This window comes from Notolepis coatsorum, assembly GCF_963971535.1.
Source record: "Notolepis coatsorum genome assembly, chromosome: 19".
Lineage (NCBI taxonomy): Eukaryota > Metazoa > Chordata > Actinopteri > Aulopiformes > Paralepididae > Notolepis > Notolepis coatsorum.
The window spans coordinates 35,083,010-35,109,425 of NC_140183.1; the positions used below are offsets into that span (position 1 = coordinate 35,083,010).

Here is a 26,416-nt window from a genome sequence, read left to right on the forward strand (position 1 = left end):
CACGGAAGCCGGGGAAAAACCACTGCGTCGCCCCGCTGGCGCTTCACGGCTTCAGCAGCCTCCACGGGCGAAATAACATAACGTTACAGCGTACAGTTCCACACTGATGTACAGTGAGTGTCTAATATGGCTGTCGCGAAGTCATTGATAAGCGACAGCCATATTAGACACATAGCCATAATTTAAGATATAGTTTATGCATTCGCAAAATATGAGAGCTCTGTCATTGAAGGGCTTCAACGGAGCGCGGCCGCTGCTGCTGCTGGAGCTGAAGTGATGTACAGTGACGAGTGAATCTGGTAGTTGGTTGTTAAAAACGCGAAACATAATAACGTTACGCTTTCTAGTTCAGCGCATTTCATAACTGTATGGGCTTTGTTTATACTTCAGAGGTGATGTACAGTGACGAGTGAATCTGGTAGTTGGTTGTTAAAAACGCGAAACATAATAATCAGTCAGCAGCGCTCCACTGCTACCACAGCTGAACACAAGTTGGTTGGTACAGCAGCTTAAGTTGGTTGGTAGTGGTACACAAGTTGCATTGCCCGCGCTGCCGCTAGCTCCTTGGGTTTCATTTGGGACGTGGGAGGGGCTGCCGCTTGCTTGCGCGTGGGGGCGGGGGGTCGCGGCCAATCAGAAAAGCCGAACACAAGTTGGTTGCCATTAGGCCTGCCACTATAACAAATTTTGCTGGGCGATTAATTGCCCCCGAAAATATCGCGATAAGCGATATTATTGCGACCGGTTAAAAAAATTTTTTGATTTATTTCCCAAAACTTTTATTTTGAAGCCCACCGCTCCGTCTTTTCCGGTTTAAGACTTTTATTTTGAAGCCCACCGACCGGACCGGAAGTATTGTTGCGATTATCCTAGCCGACAACTTGTCTCGTCTGGTTGTGTTTTTTAGTTTTAACGTTAGCTACTAACGTTAGATGCAGCTACTACAGGCAATCAACGATGAGGAGGACGCGTCAAAGCCGTATATAATAGAATAGCTGTGGTGCGTAGGCACTGCAGCACGACTCGAAAACGACCCGTTATAATAAATTAATTCATGTTTAACTTGTCCCCGTCTCCAGTGCTTTGACTAGCCCCACCCGTTCATTGTAAACAATGATGCATGTAATTGTATTAACGTTATTCTGTGTTATTCTAACGTTACACTACAAATAACGCTACTTGGTTAAAAGGAGCAACACTATTGAGAAATGTAGGTAAGCTAAATATGTGGCGTTGCTACTGCCCCACGGAGCTCCCGTGCTGTGCTCTGTAGTAACGCCAGCGGCCAACCCACACGGAGAGTGACTGACAAGGGGCACTGGTTCCGCCTCATTAAAACAAACGCGCAAATAGCAATTAATCGCGCCCGTCAAAATCATTGCATTCATTTTAATTATCGCGGCAATTAATCGATTTATTGCTTATCGCGGCAGGCCTAGTTGCCTTTAATATTCACGCGGCCAGGCCAGTGTTTCTAGTTGCACCAGCGCAATAGTTAGATAACCTAGGTGGGGAACAACCAGGAGATCACTGCAACTCACACAAGTTGGAGAACTATCTCTCTCTCTCTCTCTCTTGCTCTCACACACACACAAAGGGAGCCGCATGTGATTGGTGGAGGCGGGATCCTTACGAAAAACTGCTAATCATTGACACATGCTAGCCTGTAATAATCCCCCCCAGAAAAATGTACTTTGCATTTGATATATTGCAAATATATGCCATCACACACACTGGCATTTAAAGGGTTAGAATTATAAAATGAATATGTGGTGTTATGATCAGGGCTGACGTTGAATAAAATATTGTATTTATCAATTACAAAAAACTGAAAATCCATAAAAATCTGTGTTGTTGCTAATCATACATATGCTAGCCTGTTTTTTTAACAATAATTTGTGATGCCATCACAAACACTGGCATTTAAAGGGTACAAATAAAAAAAAATCCTGCACCAGAATGCAGGAAATTAAGTCTTTGTAACAAAAGAATTCCTGGTGGGGGACCCCCAGACAACCTGCTTAAAAAGTGGCCTGACTGGGGCTATATTTCCTGGCCTGAATGATTTCCCCAGTCCGGCCCTGGTTAAAAGCCTCCAATGCTTATTAGTGTGTGTGCGTTTGAACGTTTGCATGTTTCAACCATACATTTCCGTTTAAAATATTTTTTTTTTACCTCTTATAATAATTGTAAAAACCCCAAAAGAAGTTCTGAGCTTCCAAGTTGTCATCGGCGAACTGTATATTACACGAGAATTGTTCTTTTCCAGTGAGTGACATCAGTGGTTCCGTCAGCGCTCAAGCCAAAGAATGGGCTTTTGGATGCTTTGCCTCTAATTTGTCGCTGAATATCATGGGCAAACAGCTGTAAGATTTCGTTTTGGATGTTGTTGGACATCCAGTTGTCTCTCTTTTGGAGCCAATTCTTCAACTCGGGATCAGACTCGGTGCGCACTCTTTCCATCATGAGCTGCCATTCCATAACACCCCATCCCTATTTGCATCACCCCTCAGTGGAAGCCCCTGGCGCCCGAGGGGGGGTATAGGGGAACAGACTCAGTTAAATCTTCAAGACTTGATGCGGAGGCTGAACCTGTCGTCTCTGTCTCTCTGACGTTTATCAGATTTAGTGGGACTGTCACTGGGACCGGCGGGACGTTTCGAAAATAAATCTGATATTTTTCTTTTCTGCGAGTGAGACATTCTGTGCTAGCAAAATCTGACTACTAGCTAAAATCGACTGACTGCGCAAGCACTGTATCACAGTAGCTCAGTGGTTCGTGGCGCGTGGGAAGGGCGGGAGACCGGAGGTGAATACAATTAGTTGTTTCACCTGTCATTCAATCAGTCTGTCATCACTCGAAAATATACTCGGTTTTACACGTATGATTGTGTACATAGTGTAATGAATGAATGAAAACTTTATTTAACAGATTGGAGAATGGCTACAATACAGTATGGCTCAATACACACAATATTAAAATGGTGAAGTGCTTTGAGCAGGATACACTTATAATATACAGTGTTACAGTTATACAGTTACAGTATATACAAATATATAAATACTGTCATAAAAAAAACTGAGGGGGGGGGCACCCCCCCCTTCCAACGTGCCTGGACATGTGTGGAGAGAAGAGGACAGGATGAGATAGGAGAGGAGTGGAGTGGAAGAGAGAACATATATCAATCCCAGTGCTCATGTGTTTCAAAGTTCCAGTTCAATAAATTGTTGTTCATCTACAGCTTGTTGCATTATTTCATGCATTGATATTATCAATAAGACATAATCTCTAAGCATTTACAATGTAGTCTTGACTGGCACATCTTTTAAATCAAGTAAGTAGTCAGGTGTCCTAGGCCCTAGGGGGTTGTGTGTGAGGGGAGGGGGGAGGGCGGAAAGCTTCAGGGGCCTATAGATCATCACTTAATAAATATGGTACCTGGAAAATCAGGAGGTAGCATGGGAATAAATGTCAAGGCAAGCGTGGGAACCCTGATGCTGTCTAACAGTGAAGTGAGCGTGTGTTATTGGATTGATTGATTGATTGCTTGAACATTTTATTAACAGTGAAATGAGTGTCCTTTTGACGAATGGCATCTAACTACAGACTTCCCGCAATTTATATTTTGTTCCACAATGAGTCATGACCAACCAATTACATAATCCAACATTGTGTAAGCAACTAACACATTCCACGTGACAGAATCGTTTTTGAATGAGTCGTTATGACGCTATCAACACGTACTACTGAACGGACGTGTTTTTGCGGACCTCCCAAACTTTCAAACTTTAGACTGTTTTCTTTCTTTTTACCATCTTTTAACCAGTGATCTTAACTGATCACTGTGACTTTTGCTCTTATCGTTTATACTGTTGGATTTATTGGTTTTATGTGACTTCTTACTGGACGTGACCTAAAGCTATCGGCGCTTGTTGTTGCCATAGCTACAGCTAACACGCTACAGTACTCACAGTGCTGAGCTCCCCCGAGGAAATGGCTCCAACATCAGATGTCGCAGAGATGCGAACGGAACTGAAGAACATCGAGATACTAGTAGTGGATCTTCTCAAGCGTCAAACGGAGCTAATGTCCAAGCTGGCTAGCATGGAACAAGCGGACGCAGGCTCCACCAGCAGTCCCTCCTGGGCGACAGTGGTGAGGGGCCGACGGAAGCTCTCCCTTCCTCTCTATGATCCCGTTGATTCACCTCAACTATCAAACCGATTCAATCCTCTTTATAGTGATTCCAGCATCCTTGGCTCTCCTTCGTTTCCGTCTCCTGCTGCTAGTAGTGTAGCTTTGCTCAAAGACTATCCGAGGATAGCTACTAGCCTAGCTACTAGCCAGGCTCCAAGCGAAGCTACCAGGACGACGGCCCTCTCCAGCTCACAACTCAACCATGGAAGTATATCTGCGCCCCGGAGCAGAAAGCGCTCTGCCCTGTTTGCTCTCGCATCGCCAAGCTCCCCAGACTCACGCGATGGGTCCGACTCCCCAAAGTTTAAACGCCCTCGTCTGCGGTGCTCTGCAGCACATACCAGGATGATCATTCAAACGGCGAGTGTCATCGATGGAAATGCCGCTGTGAATGAGCCCCTCCTCACGGCGCTGCTGCCCGACCAACCGTCTAACTCCGCCAGCAATACAGACGCTACTCCTTCGGCTTTTCACCATAGAAACCTGGCCATCTACGACGGGGAATGCATCCAGGAACAGCCAGAGATCCTACTCATCGGAGATTCCATCACCAGGTTTTTGCAAATACCACACGGCATTACGTATTGTTTTTCGGGTTTAAAAGTTACTGACTTACTGGAGTGTACTCCCGAAATCATCGAGAGATATCCGTCCGCCCACACCGTTATTATTCATATCGGAGCAAATGACGTAATGGCTAGACAATCCGTTAAACTCCAATCTGACTTTGAATCACTAATACTCACTATTGAAAGCCTGGGTAAAATATGCATTGTGTCTGGCCCCATTCCATCCATAGGTCGTGGATCTGAGCGATTTAGCCGTCTGTTCTGGTTGCACAAATGGCTACAGACCCACTGTACTACTATAGGACTTTGCTATATAAATAACTTTGATCTGCTCTGGTCCAGGAAAGACCATTACAGACCCGATGGCATCCATCCAAACATATCAGGGGTAAATGTGCTAATACATAACGTCATACAAAGTATAGCATCACTGGCCTGACAACCAACCATATCTAGCTCTGTAGACTATATACAGAAGCAGCCTAAACTACAAAAAAACACGTTGAGTGTCATCCCGATTCTGATCACCAAAAGACTAATCAATTACTCATTATCACGTCCCATATGTAAATCTAACCTTATCAATATCAGTGTTCAACCACAGACTATCTCACACCCCACTACAGAACCCGTACAGCTAAAATTAGCACTGTTCAACGTTAGAGCGCTGAAACAAAAATAATTTCTGATAAATGAACTCATAGTAAAACATGGTGTACATTGTATGTTTTTAGTAGAGACATGGTTAGACAATATCACTGGTGTAGCAACACTGATTGAGACCTGCCCTTCCAATTTTAAATTCTATCAATCAAACAGACAGAGTGGGAGGGGAGGAGGAATAGCAGCAATCATCTCCACTCAATTTGTGTGCAATGATATTGACCTGGGAACATTTTTATCATTTGAATACCTTGCTATTGTATTGAAAACAGAAATGCCAGTAATATGTGTGACATTGTATCGACCACCAAGGTACTCGCCACTCTTCATACAGGAATTTTCAGAACTCATATCGATCTGCATTACCAGGTATGATAGAATCATTCTTAATGGAGATCTAAATATTCATATCAACAAAAAGGATGACCCCAGGGGTTGTGAGTTTCTGAACCTACTGGACAGTTTTGGACTGATGCAACATGTTCACGAGGCCACCCACCAACATGGCAACACTCTGGACCTACTAATAACAACAGGGCTAAACATTGAGAATATATCAGTAAAACAAATTCCAATTTCTGACCATTATTGTGTGTTCTATGGTACAAGCCTAATATTACATAAGACCAGAAGCGAATTCCTAGTTCACAGAAGGCTTCTGGACGCTAGAGCTGAAGCAAAATTCTCTAGTATGATGAAATCATATGACCAATGCAGTGAATCCTCCTTAAATCAGCAAGTGCAAAACTTCCACAACACCTTGTCAACCGTGTTAGATACTGTTGCCCCTCTAAAGGTTAAAAAGGTAAAAACTGATAGAATCTCTCCATGGCTAAATAAAACCAATGTTAAAGATAACAAGAGAAAATGTAGGATAGCCGAGCGAAAATGGAGGAAACTCAAACTCACAGCTCACTTTAATTTATACAAAGACGCCATGGGCGCATACAATAAGGCAATACAACTTGCGAGAAAGGAATATTTTTCCAAAATGATCTCAGAAAATATGGGTAACTCGAGGGTACTTTTTTCCACCATTGACCGGCTGATTAACATACCACCCCCCCATATACCGCAGCAATCAGCCACAAAATGTGAAGAGTTCGCAGTTTTCTTTAATGAAAAAATATCATTGATTAGAGCAAGCATTACCGCTGATATGGATCTGGCTATGAGTGAAACCCCACCTGAGATAACTATGGGGGAATTCACATGTATTACATTACCTGACCTCTGTAAGATTGTCTCTGAGTGTAATTCCGCCACCTCCTGCCTCGATCCTATACCAACAGCATTTCTCAAGCGGGTGTTTGATAGTGTCTCAAATCATGTCCTTGAAATCATAAATATGTCTCTTCAAACAGGCACTTTTCCAGATGCATTTAAAACAGCTGTAGTAAAACCACTACTAAAGAAAACAAACTTAGATGTAAACGAACTAAAAAGCTATAGGCCAATATCGAACCTTCCATTTATCAGCAAGATATTAGAAAAGATAGTCTCAGTACAAATAAACTCCTTTCTCAAAGATAATAACATCATGGATGAACTACAATCAGGTTTCAGAACAAATCACAGCACTGAAACTGCCCTTACCAAAATAGTTAGCGACCTCAGGCTAAACTCCGATGCTGGCAAAGTCTCAATTCTTGTCCTATTGGACCTTAGTGCAGCGTTCGATACGATTGACCATAATATCTTGATCAGTCGTCTAGAAAGACTGGTTGGCTTTTCCGATCATGTACTAAATTGGCTCATAACATACATTAAGGGAAGAAGGTTCTATGTTAAGCTTGGAGACAATGTATCCGAGGAACATAACAGCAATTTTGGAGTCGCACAAGGAAGCTGCCTTGGTCCATTACTCTTCTCACTATATATGCTGCCCCTCGGGGACATCATTCGAGACCACAATGTATGCTTCCATAGTTATGCTGATGATACACAACTATATATCTCCGCAGAACCAAATAACACTACAGCCATACAGTCCATTACAAATTGTCTGTTAGCAATAAACAAGTGGATGAACAATAACTTCCTAAAATTAAACGAAAGCAAGACCGAAATCCTATTGATCGGCCCAAAAGCGAAAAGGGAAGTGCTTTGTAAAAACCTGGGGAGTCTGTCATCCTATGTAAAGACTGAGGTTACAAGCCTAGGTGTCATCTTGGACTCAGACCTGACCTTTAAGTCTCATATAAATAAGGCCATGAAAACGTCATTCTTCCACCTAAGAAACATAGCGAAAGTAAGACCTTTCGTAAATAAAAAGGATGCAGAGAAACTTATTCATGCTTTTGTATCAAGTCGGCTTGACTATTGTAATGCACTGTTCACTGGTCTTCCCAAAGCAACCATTGGGAAGCTTCAGCTTATCCAAAACTCTGCAGCTCGATTACTAACTCATACAAGGAGAAGAGAACATATCACTCCAGTCCTGGCCACTCTGCACTGGCTTCCAATAACTCATAGAATTGATTTTAAGGTCCTTTTCCTAACATATAAAGCTCTTAATGAGCAAGGCCCAAAATACATAGCAAATTCCCTAGTTAGTTATCTGCCCTCAAGAACGCTACGGTCATCCACTACAGGTTTACTAGACACGCCCAGAAACCAAAAAAGGATAGGAAGTATGGCATTTGCCAACTATGCCCCAAAACTATGGAACACACTACCAACACACATCAGAAACGCCAGCTCTATACACATTTTTAAAGGAAAATTAAAAACGTACCTATACAGTCTAGCTTACAAATAGTTATGGCTTGGAAAAACCTGATGGATCCATGAGGCTAGGATAAGCCTTGTGGACCCAACTTTTTAGATGAAGGAACGGGTACATAGGAGACACGCCTCCAGTTTTTAAAAAGTTTTTGACACGCCTCAGCTTCTGAGCTGAAGGAGTGTTTTTGCGGACCTCCCAAACTTTCAAACTTTTTAGATGAAGGAATGGGTACAATAGGAGACACGCCTCCAGTTTTTCAAACGTTTTTGACACACCTCAGCTTCTGAGCTGAAGGCGTGTTTTTGCGGACCTCCCAAACTTTCAAACTTTTTAGATGAAGGAATGGGTACAATAGGAGACACGCCTCCAGTTTTTCAAAAGTTTTTGACACGCCTCAGCTTCTGAGCTGAAGGCGTGTTTCTGCGGACCTCCCAAACTTTCAAACTTTAGACTGTTTTCTTTATGCGTTTTTCTTTTTCTTTCTTTCTACCACAAGACGCGGCCACTGATGGGTCCATGGGACTTGGATAAGTCCTGTGGACCCAACTCTGGCCACTGACCACATGAGCGAACGGGTACATACGCACACAAATACACGGCCACTGATGGATCCATGGGACTTGGTAAAGCACTATGGACCCAACTATGACCACTGATAAAAACGTAACTACACTAGCATTATAAGACCTAAACATTGCTACCTACCATACAAGTGCATTGGTTTAGTGCATTTCCGGTTGCCAATGAGCGGAAATGTTTGTGCGGACCTGTTCTCCCAAACTGGTAAGCAAATGACTGTTTTTACGTTATTTTCATTTTTACGTTACTATTATTATTATTATTATTATTATTATTATTTTTTTTTTTTTTTTTTTTTTTTTTTTAACATTGATCTTAACTGATCACTATGACTTTATTGCTTTTATCGTTATATATGCCTATAATTGTGTACAGCACTTTGAGCTACATGACATGTATGAAAGGTGCTTTATAAATACTTACTTACTTACTTACTTACAACACATCCATTCGTAAAGATTATTGTCCGCCATCTTGGTTTCATTGCTAAAAACTCGAACTGGCGGAGTGATTGTAATTCGGTTGTGGGCAGGTTCTGGGATCACGAGCGTGTGTTATGATAAATAACCATGTCTAACTTGACTGTTTCAGCCAATCAGAATCAAGAAATGTGCATGCCATTGTATAATCTATGGTAGTGTTCTCAGTTCTGAAACAACATTCCCCTGGGTGCTCTGTGTCACCCTTACCATCTTTCCCAAGTCATAGTCTATGGAGCAGCTTGATGACACCACAAGTTTCAATTGTAGCATTCTAGTATTTGGATGTGGGATAGTTGTTCATGTTCACTAATATTTTGGACTATCTTAGACCATAGGAGTATGAATACTGAAAATGGGCTAGTTCCCCTTTAACTGATCCAATAAAAAAAAATGCAATACATTCAATGAAAAAACAATATACACAGAAAATATTAGGAAAATAACATTGGTTTTGAATGTATTCACCTGTACACATATAAAGGGTTCCTGTAGGTTCCGCAAGTAAAATTATGACTTTTTAAGACCACTCTGGGTAGAATTGATTATCTATTTCACAGTCATACTGGCAAAAAAGTATTAAGGAAACTGACTATGAAAGAAGTAATTCCATATGAATTGTTGGGAGGAAACTGAGAAAACTGAGACTATTACCATACTGCTTACCTTGCAGCCTGGACATTTACCCCACACCCACACACATTTAAAACAAGATACAGAGACGTTATCAGAAAATAGAAGTAACTTCCTAATCCAATAAATGTTTAAGACCATGTCATCTCTGTAATAAACCACAGGGTTGTTTTTCATTGGCATGGTGGAATTGGCAACAGTTTTGTTGCTGTAGCATCAACTGCCAAGATGTGTGGCCACAACACACACAAATATTCACCATGTTTGTAGCAACTAAGTCAGGCTAGAGAAGAGAACATCTACAAGCCCACAACAACGTGTTTCCTCGGTTAGTAGTCAACAAGTGCAACCGGGATGTACGTACCAAACAAGAGGGCTTTTTGCTTCCGCCACTGCTGCGTGTGAGAATTAGGCTTGTTCAAGATGGATTTCGGTTTGCCTCGACTAGTAGACGAGAGTAGCCGAGTGAAGCCGGGGGATGAGTTAAGAGGGCGGACACTTCCTGCACGAGAGTTCGAGACCGTTCTGCTCATAGATATATCTATGGTTCTGCTCGCCCAGTCGTAATGACACGACAACACGTCGCACGCATGTTCTTTGTTGCTGACGAGTTCGATGCCATTGAAGTCCGACAACTCTTGGAGGACCATGGACACGATGTGTATGATGATGTACATGAAGGACGTCGTCCGTGGAGGTAATCCATCATTATGAATTGAAAATAGGGAACCCCGATGTAAACAAGACGAAAGTCTTTCTCTGGTCTGCATCCCCTCAACAATTGTGTGTATTGAGCCGTACTGTATTGTACCCATCCTGCAATCAATAAGGTTTTCATTCATTCATTCATCTGCTGTAGCAGTACAAGTGTTATTTCAGTGATTTTGCAATTGAATAAAAGCGTTTAATCTAGTGTTGTGGTTGTACAAAGCATTTCCAGTAATAGGTAGATTCTACATCATGTAATACCACACCCCTCTTAAGAAATGGGGGCCAATCTTGCTCCACTTGATCAAGTGTAATACATATTAACTCCTACACATTTGCCCCCCTCCTAATATTGTTTTCCCTATCGACAAGTACAATCACGACACATTTCCTAAATGCACTTCACAGATCAATCAAATGGTGCATGCCATATACTTGTAAATACATTTCCAACAAGGTCCAAGCAAGGCTACTCAAAATGTCGCCAGTCCATTGTTGCCATTTGTATTAGCCTACACTGAGATAGTAGTAGTTAAAGTAAACATTATGCTGAAGTTGCCTTCTGTTCCAGATCGGTTCCCAAGATCAACTATTTCGTCGAAGAGGTGGTCCCACGCTATACCCCTTCAGACTTCAGAAGTCACTTCAGACTCTCCCGTGGGCACGTGGAGGTATGTATACAATCAGCAGACATTCTATGTTGGCTATTACAGTATTAAAGCCCATGCTGCTACACCATTGAATGGAAATCACTCCCCTTTGCTCTTTCCTCAACCATTCAGGAGCTGATGACTGCCATTGGCCCTGTGTACAACAACACACTGCACACAAAGTTGCCACTGAATCGCAGTGTGCTGGCATGTCTGTGGACTCTGTCGAATCAAGAGTCCTATAGGGGTGTTGCAGATCGATTCAACACCACAAAATCCACAGTGTGCAAACACCTGCACGACTTCTGTGCACTAGTGAATGCACACATGTCCCATCACATTTCCTGGCCCACAGGGGAAGCGCTACATTCCTCGGAGCTAGGATTCAGGGCAGCAGGATTCCCCAACACGGTCTGTGCCGTGGATGGCTGCCACATCCCCATGGTGAGGCCACACTGCGAGAACCCAGTGGTGTACCTGAATAGGAAAGGGTTCTATTCAGTCATACTCACTGGGTACTGTGACAGCCATCGGCGGTTCTGTCACGTTAGTGTGGGCGACCCTGGTAGCTGGCATGATGCGAGAGCATTTCGGGTGTCGGAGGTTGGCCGGCTGCTAGAAGCAGATCCCCAGTCCCTGGTGCCGGAGGGGATGCACATCATTGGGGACTCTGCGTACCCACTAATGCCCCAGCTCATGAAGCCCTACAGGGACAACGGGCATTTGACTGCTAGGCAGAGGCGGTATAACAAGAGGTTGAATACTGCTCGTGTGGTGATCGAGCATTCCTTCGGCATCCTCAAGAACAAGTTCAGGAGGCTTAGATGCTTGCATATGAGGGATACAGGACACATCAGCGCAGCAGTCTTTGCCTGTTGCATCCTGCACAATATATGCATAGAGCCCACTGACCAAGTTGAAGAGGATGTTGAGGTAGAAGCCGATCACGAGCCACCAGCAGTAGACCAGGACAGAGGTGCAAATCATCGTAGGGATCTAATCTGTCTCAGTTTGTAAACATCACCTCTGCCAATGACACACACTTGATTGTTCATTTAGCCCCCCCACCCTCCCCCTTTCTTTTTAGCCCCCCACCCTCCCCTTTTCTTTTTAGCCCCCCACCCTCCCCTTTTTTGTGAGCTGGTGGGCCATATCCCACAGGGTGATGTGATGCACATATTGAGTATTTGTCAACAGGCATGGATTACATGCATTGACTCTGTACAGTGTATTTCATCATCAAGACTCCTGCTGTGCCTCCGTGTGGCAGCTCATGGAAACTGGGAGATTTAAAAGCCAGGCTAAACCAGCAGGGGATCTCGGAGCATCAGTGGTCCCCAGAGGTACTGAGTCACGTCAAGGGGATGAATATGGCCAACCAACCACTGCCCCATTTGTTGTGAGACAACATTGTTAGTGCTAGAAACCTTGAATACATTCTGTTTAGAATTCCCTGGCTAGCAGGGAATAAAAGAAATGCTTTGACACAGACACTACAACTATAACGGTTTGTACTGAACCCAATATGCAGACATTTGATACAATCTGCTTTTTCAGATAGCAAGCCAGAGGTATGGGAAATCATTTAAAAGCAAATAAATGACTCATTCAAATGTTTGTGTTAATAACACCTTTATTGTGTTCCTCCATTGATGTAATTTGCAGCTACAACCCCACGAGCGCTCACTCCATGCCCCCCAGTGGCCATTCCACCTTCAGCCAACACTCCATGCCCCCCAGTGGCCATTCCACCTTCAGCCAACACTCCATGCCCCCCGGTGGCCATTCCACCTTCAGCCAACACTCCATGCCCTCTAGTAGCCAGGCCACCTTCAGTGCTCACCCAGTACCCTCCAGTGGCCCTGCAGGGGAAGGACAAGAGAGAGAGAGAGAGAGCACATCCAGGCAGGAACTGTGACAACCAAAACATTGCAAAAAAAGAAAATGAAACTCAAAAGTGGCATGCATGCATGAAATGTTAGTTATCTGGTGACTGTGATTGAAAAAAGAAACTCAAAAGTGGCATGCATGGATGAAGTGTTAGTTACCTGGTGACTGTGGTGCCCGTGACAACAAGAGTGCTATAAGTGTCCTCTGCTGGCTGACCATTTCCTGGAGTGTATTAGTGAGTTGGGTGACACCGTGGTTGAGACTAGTTAAAAGTGTGTTATTGGTTTGGGCGAGAAGTAAGTGTTGTGTCTCAAATGCTCTCCTCCTTCTCTCCTTTGTCCTTCTCCGTCGGTCCTGATCGGGCATCGCCATGGACTCCAACGCCACCGTCCGCCTCTCCGCATGAGAATCGTACGTCTCAGCGAAACGCGGACGATTGATGCGCAGGACTTCCCTCCGACTTGCCGATCTGGGCAGGGCCGTGGTTCTGGGCAGGGCCGTGGAGGGACCAGGCTGCTCCTCGGGGACCTCTGGAGCACCAGGACCGGGCTGCTCCTCGGGGACCTCTGGAGCACCAGGACCGGGCTGCTCCTCGGGGACCTCTGGAGCACCAGGACCAGGCTGCTCCTCAGGGAAGCTGGGGAGTTGCTCAGAGGATGTGGCACTGGCACTCGAACCCCTCCTCATGGGGAATAGAGGGCTTGACACGATGGTGCCTGGTGGTGCCTTCCCGACCCCACAGGACCCAAATAAGTCATCCATTATCTGTGGAAGAGCACAGTTGTTAAGAAAAAGCTCCAACTGGAAAAGAAGCTACAACTGGAAATGCATTAACAAACTGCACATACTGTATAGTATTCCCAGGTTATGCTCCCCCCTCCTGTAGAGTGACTCCGGTCCTTAGCCCTCTTGTAGGTGATGAGCATGTTGCCCAGTTTCTTCCTCAGCTTCTCTATGGTCATGTTGTAGCCACGGCCCTTGAAGTCCTCCTCCAGCTTCTTGTAGAACGCTATCTTGTTCCGGTAGTAGAGGTGTTGGTGGGTCCTAGTCAGCTCCAGGAGCAGCATGATAGTGTTGCGTGTGAAGTCTGTAAAGACACAAGTGTTGACAAACAGATTCCCTTTGCTCTATTTAGGTTGTAATTTTGGTTAATGTACCTGGTTTGTACAGACCTGACTGTCGTGGAGATGCAGGTGTGAGGTGTGGAATGGCCACTGGAGGGCACTGGGTGGGGGCTGAGGGTGGCCTGGCCACTGGGTGGGGGCTGAGGGTGGCCTGGCCACTGGAGGGTACTGGGTGGAGGCTGAGGGTGGCCTGGCTACTGGAGGGTACTGGGTGGAGGCTGAGGGTGGCCTGGCTACTGGAGGGTACTGGGTGGAGGCTGAGGGTGGCCTGGCTACTGGAGGGTACTGGGTGGAGGCTGAGGGTGGCCTGGCTACTGGAGGGTACTGGGTGGGGGCTGAGGGTGGCCTGGCTACTGGGGGGGTGTGGAGTGAGCACTGAAGGTGGCCTGGCTACTGGGGGGTGTGGAGTGAGCGCTCGTGGGGTTGCAGCTGCCAATGAAGCTGATTACATGAATGGAGAAACACAATAAAAGTTATTGATATAAACATTTGAATGAGTCATTTATTTGCTTTTGAATGATTTCCCATACCTCTGACTTCAGCCATCGTCTGAGCTGCATATCTTTGATCTGAAAAAGCAGATGTGTCAAATAACAAAGTCCCTTCCTACAGTAATAATTGTTACATGACATTTGATTTACACTTTACTTGTTTACTCAAGTTTCAAGTTTCTTTAATAGTTGTCATACAGAAGTACAGAATACTTTCATACAAAATGCTTCTTACTGTTACGCTCCAGAGACTGTGCTAGACAAGATAGAGTATCAAATAACATGGTATAGCATATAATTTAGGGGAAGAAGTACTCACCATTCACTAGTTTCTCTGCCATGGCTGGGGTAACCACGAGGTTAAGCGATCCGAGGGAGTCCTTGAGTATCACAGTCTTTTCCATTTTTGTCCAAGAGGAAAGTTATCTCATTTGGTAGCTTTATATAGGTAAGCCCTAATGAGGTACCACACCTGCTTGATTGGATGTTCCTGAGTGGCACATGTGTATTAAATGATTGGGATTGAGTGGTTCTAAGGAGCCGGCACACATGTTGAGGTAACTATTCCGAATGGCCAATGTACATGTGGCCTGTCTATATCCATGCACCACTAATCCCACTTTAATGATCAGTTCAGTTAAATTCAGATATTTATTGTGGCACAATGGGAAACTTAGCTTGCAGCAAGGCACAATAAAGGTCAATACAGTGGACAGGAATGAGTGTCAGTTCATGTAATAATGGGGAGGAAATAATTAATAATTCTATTTATAAAGCACTTTTCATTGTGAAACAATCTCGGAGTGCTAATACAGAATGTAATGCATACAGAGGTAGATGTAAGATGATAATATGTATAATACTATGTCTCTGGTTCATTTATTTATTACTGTGGACATGGAATGTGTTATGTTTAGACCGGAACTGTACTGTAGTGTACCCATTCTGCAATCGGTTAATGAAGCTTTCAATCAATCAATCAATCAAACGTCTCATGACTCCCTGGCTGTCACGTGGCTTTTTCTTTGGCTTTTCTGAGCCAATAGGCGCTTTGCGCGACCGTAGCAAGTCGCTACCCAGCCGGGAGCAGCCGGCTGAGAGGTACTGTGGCGCCTCGCTCTAAAGGCTGCTTGTGGCTCGCTCCCGCGGGAGTTCCGCGCCTCGCCTCGCCAGATTTTCAGAGCAAATCGGACAACATTCTAACCGTCATGCAACGCGCTTGGCGAGGCAGTAGTCAAACCTGCGTCTCTACAATTCGTAGCCGCATTTCTGCAGACCCCTCTCTGATTGGTTGAACTCTATTTTTGCAGACCCCTCCCATTTCTGCAGACCCCTCTCTGATTGGTTGAGCGAAGCCCCTCTCTGATTGGCCCCCCGCATGAGCCGAGACAAGCTCCTCTAGCCAGGAGTCGAAACTCCGTTAACTCCAGAGAGAGAGGCTGAACGCAATTTATACGCATGGAAGTATTGATTACGCCATAACGAATCATTAAAAAAATATACCGTTAACTGGAATATGTTGTGTGTGCCTTTACACATGTTGGATAGGATTATGTAATTGGTTTGTATAGCGTCGCGTATAACGTTATTTCGCGTGACTTCACGGTTTATTCACATTTCACAACACAGCCAGCGGTCAACTTGTTTACACTCCCCACTTACTGTACAATGTAACATTTAGATTAACCCAGTTGTCTATCTGTATGTCATATGTTACGATGAATTGAAAATGGGGGACCCTGATGTAAACAAGACGAAAGTCTTTCTCTGGGGTCTGCATTCCCTTAACAATTGTATGTATTGAGCTGTACTGTGTACTGTATACCCATTCTGCAATCTGTTAATAAAGTTTTCAATCAATTCAATCAATCAATAACTAGACAGTTACAATATAACATTTAGATTAATTAACCCAGTTAATGCCTTAAGAGAGAGAGGCTGGTGGTCAAGTCAAGAGTTATTTGTCACAAGTTGTTTATTAACAGGCAACTACCGCCCTGTTTCTATTCTCACCTCCATCTCGAAAGTCATGGAAAAAATAGTCTACGAACAGGTCGAAAAGTACCTAGCGGAAAAAAATCTAATCTACGAATTCCAATCTGGCTTCAGAACATCCCACTCCACTGACACATGCCTTCTCTATTTGAATGACCACATCAAACAAGAGGTGGACGCAGGCAAATACTGCGGCATGGTCATGCTGGACCTACAAAAGGCCTTTGACACGGTCAATCACTCCATTCTGATTGACAAGCTAAAAGCAATTGGTTTTGATAGTCTATCAGTGAGCTGGATGCAATCCTACCTTGAGGGGAGGGAACAGATGGTGGAGGTAAACGGTACCCTATCCCCCCCTCTCACAGTGAGCTGTGGTGTTCCACAAGGAAGCATACTAGGACCGCTACTGTTCCTAATTTATGCAAATGACATGTCGTCAGCTTGTGACTGCAACTTGTTCCTGTTTGCGGACGACTCAGCCCTGCTGGTCTCTGACAAGAACAAGTTACAGGTTGAAAAAACCCTCAGCTCGGAACTAGGCAGAATCTGCATATGGCTCGCTGATAACAAACTATCATTACACATGGGCAAAACAGAGTCCATTCTCTTCGGTTCAAATAACAAACTCAGCAAGACCGACGGCTTCTCAGTTACAGTGGGTGACAATATTGTCACAAGGAAAGATGAAATTACCTACCTGGGTTCCATCCTAGAGGCTAATCTCTCCTGTGACAAAATGGCATCCAATGTAATAAAAAAAGTCAACCAACGAACTCGATTCTTGTACCGGATCTCCTCTCTGGTAAACAAGAATACCCTGAAGACTCTGGCAGGAGCACTCATTCAGGGGTACTACGACTATGCTTGCACCTCATGGTACCAAAGCACCTCAAAGGCGCTAAAAACAAAATTACAAACATCTCAAAACAAACTGGTCAGACTACTGCTTGACCTTACTCCTAGAACCCACCTCACCCCTGCCCACTTTGACAACCTAGGATGGCTTAGAGTAGATGACAGAGTACAGCAACTTGCAATGGGCCTGGTCTACAAGATACACTACACGACCAAGGTACCCATGTACATGGCAAAATACTTCCCAAAGGTCAGTGAATACCACGATCACAACACCAGAGGGAGCTCCACAAATCATGTTAAACCCAGATTCGGCTCAAATAAGGGACTAAACACGTTTCGCAATTATGCCACATCAATGTGGAACGCCCTACCCAAAGCTGTAAAGGAATGTGGATCACTACCCACTTTCAAAACCTCTCTCAAGAGACACCTACGGGAGACTGCAATTCAACACTGGCCCCTGTAAATATCCTAACCCAACCCCCCCCCCCCCCCTCAATGTACAGTGTTACTTGTTGATACAGTGTGCCCCCCGGCCCCCCCCCCCCCCCCCCAACCACCTCCAATGTAAATTACCCAGTATGGTTGTCAATATCCCAATGTACCCAACCCCCCCCACCCAACCTCCTCCAATGTACAGTTTTCTACGTCAAATGTATATACTCCCTTTTCTTGACTCCTTTTGTATCACAAACAGTACTGTATTTGCAAATCTGGTATGTCATAAATGTATAGATGTAGCAGTACTGACTATCTGTATGTCATGTATGTCATATATGTCTATATGAATTGAAAATGGGGGACCCTGATGGAAACAAGACAAACGTCTTTCTCAGGTCTGCATCCCCTTAACAATTGTATGTATTGAGCCGTACTGTATTGTACCCATTCTGCAATCTGTTAAATAAAGTTTTCATTCATTCATTCATTCAGCCTAGACATTTTCAATTCATCATCTTGTTTACATCAGGGTCCCCCATGTTCAATTCATGATAACATATATGACATACAGGTAGACAGATGGACAGTACTGCTACATTTAGACATTTATGACATACCAGATTTTGAACTTGTGGTAGGCCTAGACATTTTCAATTCATCGTCTTGTTTACATCAGGGTCCCCCATGTTCAATTCATGATAACATATATGACATACAGGTAGACAGATGGACAGTACTGCTACATCTAGACATTTATGACATACCAGATTTTGAACTTGTGGTAGGCCTAGACATTTTCAATTCATCGTCTTGTTTACATCAGGGTCCCCCATGTTCAATTCATGATAACATATATGACATACAGGTAGACAGATGGACAGTACTGCTACATCTAGACATTTATGACATACCAGATTTTGAACTTGTGGTAGGCCTAGACATTTTCAATTCATCGTCTTGTTTACATCAGGGTCCCCCATGTTCAATTCATGATAACATATATGACATATATGTATGGGCCACTCTCCAGGTGACCTGCATCGACCTTGCCCACACCAGGATCTCCTCCTCAGACTGGTGAGTCATTCGCACAGTGGCCTCAAAAGAGGTATGGTCAACGCAGGTCCAGGATGGGTTCACCGCACGTCTGTACGTGCAGACATGATATGTGTAACCCTTCGGTAAAAGTCCTTCAACACACAAGCAACAAGATGTTATTTTTTTGAAAGCCAGTAAATACTGACAAAAAAAAGCATAGACACTTAGAAGAAGCAATGTATAGTCCCCCCACCCACCCAACCTCCTCCAATGTACAGTTTCTACGTCAAATGTATAGCCTTTCTTTTCTGGACTCTTTTTGTATCACAAACAGTACTGTATTTGTAAATCTGGTATGTCATAAATGTCTAGATGTAGCAGTACTGTCTATCTGTCTACCTGTATGTCATATATGTTATCATGAATTGAACATGGGGGACCCTGATGTAAACAAGACGATGAATTGAAAATGTCTAGGCCTACCACAAGTTCAAAATCTGGTATGTCATAAATGTCTAGATGTAGCAGTACTGTCCATCTGTCTACCTGTATGTCATATATGTTATCATGAATTGAACATGGGGGACCCTGATGTAAACACGACGATGAATTGTGAAATGTGAATAAACCGTGAAGTCACGCGAAATAACGTTATACGCGACGCTATACAAACCAATTACATAATCCTATCCAACATGTGTAAAGGCACACACAACATATTCCAGTTAACGGTATATATCTTTTAATGATTCGTTATGGCGTAATCAATACTTCCATGCGTATAAATTGCGTTCAGCCTCTCTCTCTGGAGTTAACGGAGTTTCGACTCCTGGCTAGAGGAGCCTGTCTCGGCTCATGCGGGGGGCCAATCAGAGAGGGGCTTCGCTCAACCAATCAGAGAGGGGTCTGCAAAAATGGGAGGGGTCTGCAAAAATGGAGTTCAACCAATCAGAGAGGGGTCTGCAGAAATGCGGCTACGAATTGTAGAGACGCGTCAAACCTGCGCAGATCTGCGTCCGCCTATCCCATCTTGAACAAGCCAATAATTCTCAGCGCCGCCTGCCCCCCTGCTGCCCTGATACCCGGTGTGACGTCATCATTATGATGACACGCGCACGCTATGAAACATGGATTAAAATATGCACGTGCGTGGTGGTTGTGGTTGGGCTGACAAAATGTTTGATAAAAACGCTAAAACGGGGTAATTTTCGATACTTTTTCCCCCCTCTTCATGAAAGTCACCGTTGGCCTAGTCCACATTGTTTATTGAACAAAAATACAACCCAAAAACTCTAAATATTATATGTTTTCTGCCAGAACTTTCAAATGGATTTTTATTCCATATGACCACCAGTCACATCAATCGGGTGTATTACACACAGAGCGTGACCAATTAGAATGCAGCGGAGGGGAAGCCACAGTATGGCTGTTATATGGAATACATGCAATGTATGTGCAATGGAATATCAGTCATTCTAATGTTAGACCCAACTGAATGATATAAGGGTTTTGGTTTCATCCAATTTTAACATCATTCGCTGGTCCAAAGTCACTGAAACGACCGATATTATCCTACCAGAAGTAAACAAACCTATTACAGTCACGAAATAGAAATACAGTTAAAACTCACATGTAACTGTTGTCTATTGTTAGTTAAAAGGAAATGTGCCCTTGTCAGAATATATTGGACACTATCCGCTAGCGCTGTAGATTATATAAAGATGAACGATCTCTTATTTGTATATTGAGCACTTATTTGAGCATGCCGCTTTTATTTTGAAGGCCAAAGACAATCCGGAAGACTAACACTTGCTAATTTGCTTGGTTTTTGGTTTATAACGTAGATTTTCTGGTCACGTGATCGTCCCTTGTTTTCGGAGGTGGGTTCTAGAAAGTATTTTGAACCAATCACTGCAGTTGTTAAAAGGCAATGCGGAAATGACCGGAGAGACGCAGCCATTATCCAGATTACAAATAAAAACATCTTCAGAATCGGTTCAATCATACTCAACCATAAATGTCGAACGTAAATTCCTATTATTCTGAAAACTGGACTATTTTGGGATTATGGGCTCAATTGCTCAAATTGTGATAATCGACCTAAATATTCGCACCGGACCCGAGTAAGTTAAATATTTTTGTGTCTCGACCATAGACATAGAGCTTTAGACACATTACATTTAGGTTGTTTTCGATATAACGTAACGATACATATTTGCTAGTTGTAAATTATTCTGGTACCTTAGATTCCACAATATAGTAAATCACGGCTGAGTTATTCCATGATTTTATGTCTTAGAATCAGTCCATTTTATGAATAAATAGGATGTTTGGCCGGACACTTTTGTATCACAAACAGTAGGCCTACTGTATTTGCAAATCTGGTATGTCATAAATGTATAGATGTAGCAGTACTGTCTATCTGTATGTTGTGTATGTCATATATGTTAAGATTAATTGAAAATGGGGGACCCTGATGTAAACAAGACGAAAGTCTTTCTCTGGTCTGCATCCCCTTAACAATTGTATTGAGCTGTACCCTGTGACAAAATGGCATCCAATGTAATAAAAAAAGTCAACCAACGAACTAGATTCTTGTACCGGATCTCCTCTCTGGTAAACAAGAATACCCTGAAGACTCTGGCAGGAGCACTCATTCAAGGGTACTATGACTATGCGTGCACCTCATGGTACCAAAGCACCTCAAAGGCGCTTAAAACAAAATTACAAACATCACAAAACAAACTGGTCAGACTACTACTTGACCTGAACCCCAGAACCCACCTCACCCCTGCCCACTTTGCCAACCTAGGATGGCTTAGAGTAGACGACAGAGTACAGCAACTTGCAATGGGCCTGGTCTACAAGATACACTATACGACCGGGGTGCCCATGTACATGTCAAAATACTTCCCAAAGGTCAGTGAATACCACAACCACTACACCAGAGGAAGCTCAACAAATCATGTTAAACCCAGATTCGGCTCAAACAAGGGACTAAACACGTTTCGCAATTATGCCACAACAATGTGGAACGCCCTACCCAAAGCTGTAAAGGAATGTGAATCCCTGCCCACATTCAAAACCGCCCTTAAAGAGCACCTACGGGAGGCTGCAATTCGAAACTGGCCACCGTAAATGCCCAAAACCCCCACCACCTCCTAATAGACAGTCTCCTCCCCACCGCATGTATATATTCCCTCCCCGCCGTATGTATATTTCCCTCCCACCCACTCACCCCCTCCTAATGTACAGTCCCCTCCCCATCATATGTATATACTCTGTCAGTATCTAGGGGTAACAGTACTGTATATTTGAATACCGCCTATGTCACAAATGTATCAGTACTAAATACCTATATGTCCCTATGCCATAAATGTCATGTATGTTGTGTATGTCATAAATGTCTATATGAATTGAAAATGGGGGACCCTGATGGAAACAAGACAAACGTCTTTCTCAGGTCTGCATCCCCTTAACAATTGTATGTATTGAGCCGTACTGTATTGTACCCATTCTGCAATCTGTTAAATAAAGTTTTCATTCATTCATTCATTCATTCATTCATTCACACCCATTCTGCAATCTGTTAATAAACTTTTCAATCAATCAATCAATCAATCAATGGGATCTGAATTCCAAGAAATAAAGGTTCAATGCAGTGACGGCCGGTGCCTAGATTAGCTTGTCACAGCCACATCTATGAATGAAATGCATTACATAGGCTCAGGATATGACCTTTATTATTTTATAGAATCGATTGATTGATTGAAAACTTTATTAACAGATTGCAGAATGGGTACAATACAGTACAGCTCAATACACACAATTGTTAAGGAGATGCAGACCAGAGAAAGACTTTCGTCTTGTTTACATCAGGGTCCCCCATTTTCAATTCATCGTAACATATATGACATACAGATAGACGGTACTGCTACATTTATGACTTACCAGATTTGCAAATACAGTACTGTTTGTGATACAAAAAGGGTCCAGAAAAGACTTATATACATTTGACGTAGAAACTGTATATTGGAGGAGGTTGGGTGGGGGGGGTTGGGTAGGAGGGGTGGGTGGGGGACACTGTACAAGCAAAACTGTACTGGAATATTGACAACCATACTTGGTCATTTACTGTACATTGTAGGGGGTTGGGTTAGGACATTTACAGGGGCCAGTTTCGAATTGCAGTCTCCCGTAGGTGTTCTTTGAGAGTGGTTTTGAAAGTGGGTAGTGATTCACATTCCTTTACAGCTTTGGGTAGGGCGTTCCACATTGATGTGGCGTAATTGCTAAACGTGTTTTAGTCCCTTGTTTGAGCCGAATCAGGGTTTAACATGATTTGTGGAGCTCCCTCTGGTGTTGTGATCATGGTATTCACTGACCTTTGGGAAGTATTTTGACATGTACATGGGTACCTTGGTCGTGTAGTGCATCTTGTAGACCAGGCCCATTGCAAGTTGCTGTACTCTGTCGTCTACTCTAAGCCATCCTAGTTTGTCAAAGTGGGCAGGGGTGAGGTAGGTGGGTTCTAGGAGTAAGGTCAAGCAGTAGTCTGTCAGTTTGTTTTAGGGTACCGTTTACCTCCACTATCTGTTTTCTCCCCTCCAGGTAGGATTGCATCCAGCGCACTGATAGACTATCAAAACCAATTGTTTTTTTAGGGCAGGGGGGGGGGGGGGGGGGGGGGTAGAATTGGATAATACAAAATTGGGATGGGAGAAAAAGATTTATAAAAAACAAAATATTGCTTTTAGCTTGTCAATCAGAATGGTCTGATTGACAGTGTCGAAGGCCTTTTGTAGGTCCACCGTCCAGCATGACCCATGCCGCAGTATTTGCCCGCGTCCACCTCTTGTTTGATGTGGTCGTTTAAATAGAGAAGGCATGTGTCAGTGGAGTGGAATGTTCTGAAGCCAGATTGGAATTTGTAGATATTTTTCCACAAGGTACTTTTCGACCTGTTCGTATACTATTTTTTCCATGACTTTTGAGATGGAGGTAAGGATAGAAACAGGGCAGTAGTTGCCTGGGTCTAATTTGCTGCCCTTTTTGTGCAGGGGTGTTACTCTCGCAATTTTGAAGTCCTTGGGGACGTGTTCCTGTTTTATGGAGAGGTTTATTATGTGTGTGATGACTGGGGTGATGGCGGAGCTGAGTCTCTGAAGAATTTGGAGGGGATGTTGTCATGGCCAGTGGCCTTGTTCGGTTGGAGGGCGCTCAGTTTTTTGAGTACCTCATCTGTTGTTACCATTTCCAGTTTGAAGTCGTCTTTGTGGACCCCTAGGTTCTTGTAGTATGCTACTATGTGTTCTACCCCATAATGCCCTGAGTGGGAGGGTAGTTTGTTTACCAGTGTTGTGGCTATGTTTGTGAAGAAAATGTTTAAGTAATTGGCTACATCCAGCTTGTCTGTGATGAGCGTGTTGTCCGTCTTTATGTTTATGTTTGAGAATCTGGTTTTAAGTTTTTTACTGCAGCCTAGTTGATTATTGAGTAATTTCCAAAGTTCACATGGTTTGTTTTTGTTTTTGTTGATCATGGAGTTTACGTAATTTCTTAGTCTTTTTCTTTCCAGTTTGAGTTCAGTCACGTGGGCTTGGAGTTAGGGCTGGGCGATATGACGATGTGCGGGAGCTTAGAGGACTGTATATACATTTCACCTTAGGGGGTGTGGTAGGATGCCTTAACTCTTAAACAAATTGTACCAAATACACAACTGAGTGAATAACTTAAAATGGAGTCACCTCAGCCCTCAGGGTTCGAAATTAACGGGTGCTTGGGGCATAATGCCCTTGAAAATGGACAAAATGCCCTCGAAAATCAGTTAAGGGGGGCACATAATGCCCCCGACAGTTTACTAATTATATATATATATTTATCCGGTAATGGAGCGTCTGTGTATCGTACGGTTCAGATGACGCGCAAATAAAAAGAATCATTTGGCGGAGCCGGGAGAGGTGAGCACTGGCTGCAGCAGCAGCACTGCAGCAGCACTGCAGCCAGGTGCTAGTCAGTTTGTGTACAAATGGCAAGCACAATCTAAATCAATCTTCATTACGACTTTAAAAACATAGCCATTAACATTACATAGGCCTACACACATCTTGCCATAGCGTTAGCAGTTTGTACAATACAACGCACGTTTTAACTATGGTAGCACTAGCCCCAGCTAATACAGTCAATGAAATGTTATCGTAGCCACTAGCTAGCAGAGGAGGGAATGAGAGTCTGAGAGGCGGGGTGTTTAAAGACAATGATAGGCGTTTATTCAACATCCAAGAAGGCTAACATACAACTGTGTTTTACTAACTCCAACCGGGACTATTGCCGCTTTCGTGCTGCTTGTTGATGTTATGAACTGCTCCTAACGTTACCGGAGCTGAAGGTGCCACACGCTAAAATGTCCGTGGGGACCCGGCGCCAACCCATAGATAGTTCCAACTCAACAAATTACGTAATCCACCACAGTTGCACTCAATATTTAAATAATGTTAGTCTAAATAAATGTAGAGATACATAATAATTTCAAGCAGAAAACGAATCTTTCCATTAAGAACTGACAATCAGGGAATTTAAACATGGTTGACATTGTTTTTTTGTGTTTATATTATAGAAAGGAAAGTCTAGTGCTGGCTGAGCATATTGTTTGTTTGCACTAAGTTAATACTTTGACAAATGTAGCCTATATTTTTCAGTCAGTTCGGTCGTTGTGTGCCAAACATTATTTAAGGCTGTAAACACTAACACTGTAAACCTTTATATATATATATATATATATATATATATATATATATATATATATATATATATATATATATATATAAACTAAAAGGAGAAAACCTTCAAGGGAAAGAAGGGACCGCACACTCCACAGGACTCGTTTTTGCTTATTTATTGTTTGCACAACGCGTTTCGCTGTCGCTTCCTCAGGTGCTATGCAGCAGGTGTCATCAATGATCATCATTATGTATAGCATACTCCACCCCACATCGTAATACATCAAGCCCATTGGCTACTCAATTATCACATTTAATTTGATGATTTTGCAGGATTTAATGCATATAACTCCTAGTATAAAAATGATGCATAGAGACCACATATATACATACACATTTTTGAAAATTATATAATACAAAATGAGAGAAGTGACAAATCTTAACATATCAAGCCCATTGGCTACTCAATTATCACATTTAATTTTATCATTTTGTAGGATACATATCACTTTTATGTATAGAAATGCCTAGAGACCACATACATACACAGACTCATTTTTGAAAATGATATATAATAAAGCAATATGAGAGAAGTGACAAATACCTAGGTCATTAGACCTGATAAATAGTTTAAAACAGACTTAAAACCA

At 43.2% G+C, this 26,416-nt stretch overlaps 2 protein-coding genes across 2 annotated transcripts in view; both read left to right on the plus strand.

Moving 5' to 3' along the window:
• The first annotated feature begins 10,422 nt into the window (after positions 1-10,422).
• Positions 10,423-14,466, plus strand: LOC311245794 (uncharacterized protein). Its single transcript, XM_084335780.1, has 3 exons — positions 10,423-10,546; positions 11,129-11,228; positions 11,340-14,466. The coding sequence occupies exons 1-3, from the start codon at positions 10,440-10,442 to the stop codon at positions 12,222-12,224; spliced, it is 1,092 nt and encodes a 363-aa protein (XP_084191906.1). The 5' UTR covers positions 10,423-10,439; the 3' UTR covers positions 12,225-14,466.
• Positions 14,467-20,994: 6,528 nt separating this feature from the next.
• LOC311246339 (uncharacterized protein) overlaps positions 20,995-26,416 on the plus strand; it is a 72,460-nt gene continuing 67,038 nt past the window's right edge. The window contains exon 1 of the mRNA XM_084336489.1: positions 20,995-21,170. The gene's annotated coding sequence lies outside the window, so the exon portion shown is untranslated. The remainder of the gene's footprint in view (positions 21,171-26,416) is intronic.

Coding starts and splice junctions, on each gene's coding strand:
- LOC311245794 (XM_084335780.1), top strand. CDS start 10,440: ATGTTCTTTGTTGCTGACGAGTTCGATGCCATTGAAGTCCGACAACTC. Junction 10,547..11,128: donor GAAGGACGTCGTCCGTGGAG/GTAATCCATCAT, acceptor CTTCTGTTCCAG/ATCGGTTCCCAAGATCAACT. Junction 11,229..11,339: donor TCTCCCGTGGGCACGTGGAG/GTATGTATACAA, acceptor TCAACCATTCAG/GAGCTGATGACTGCCATTGG.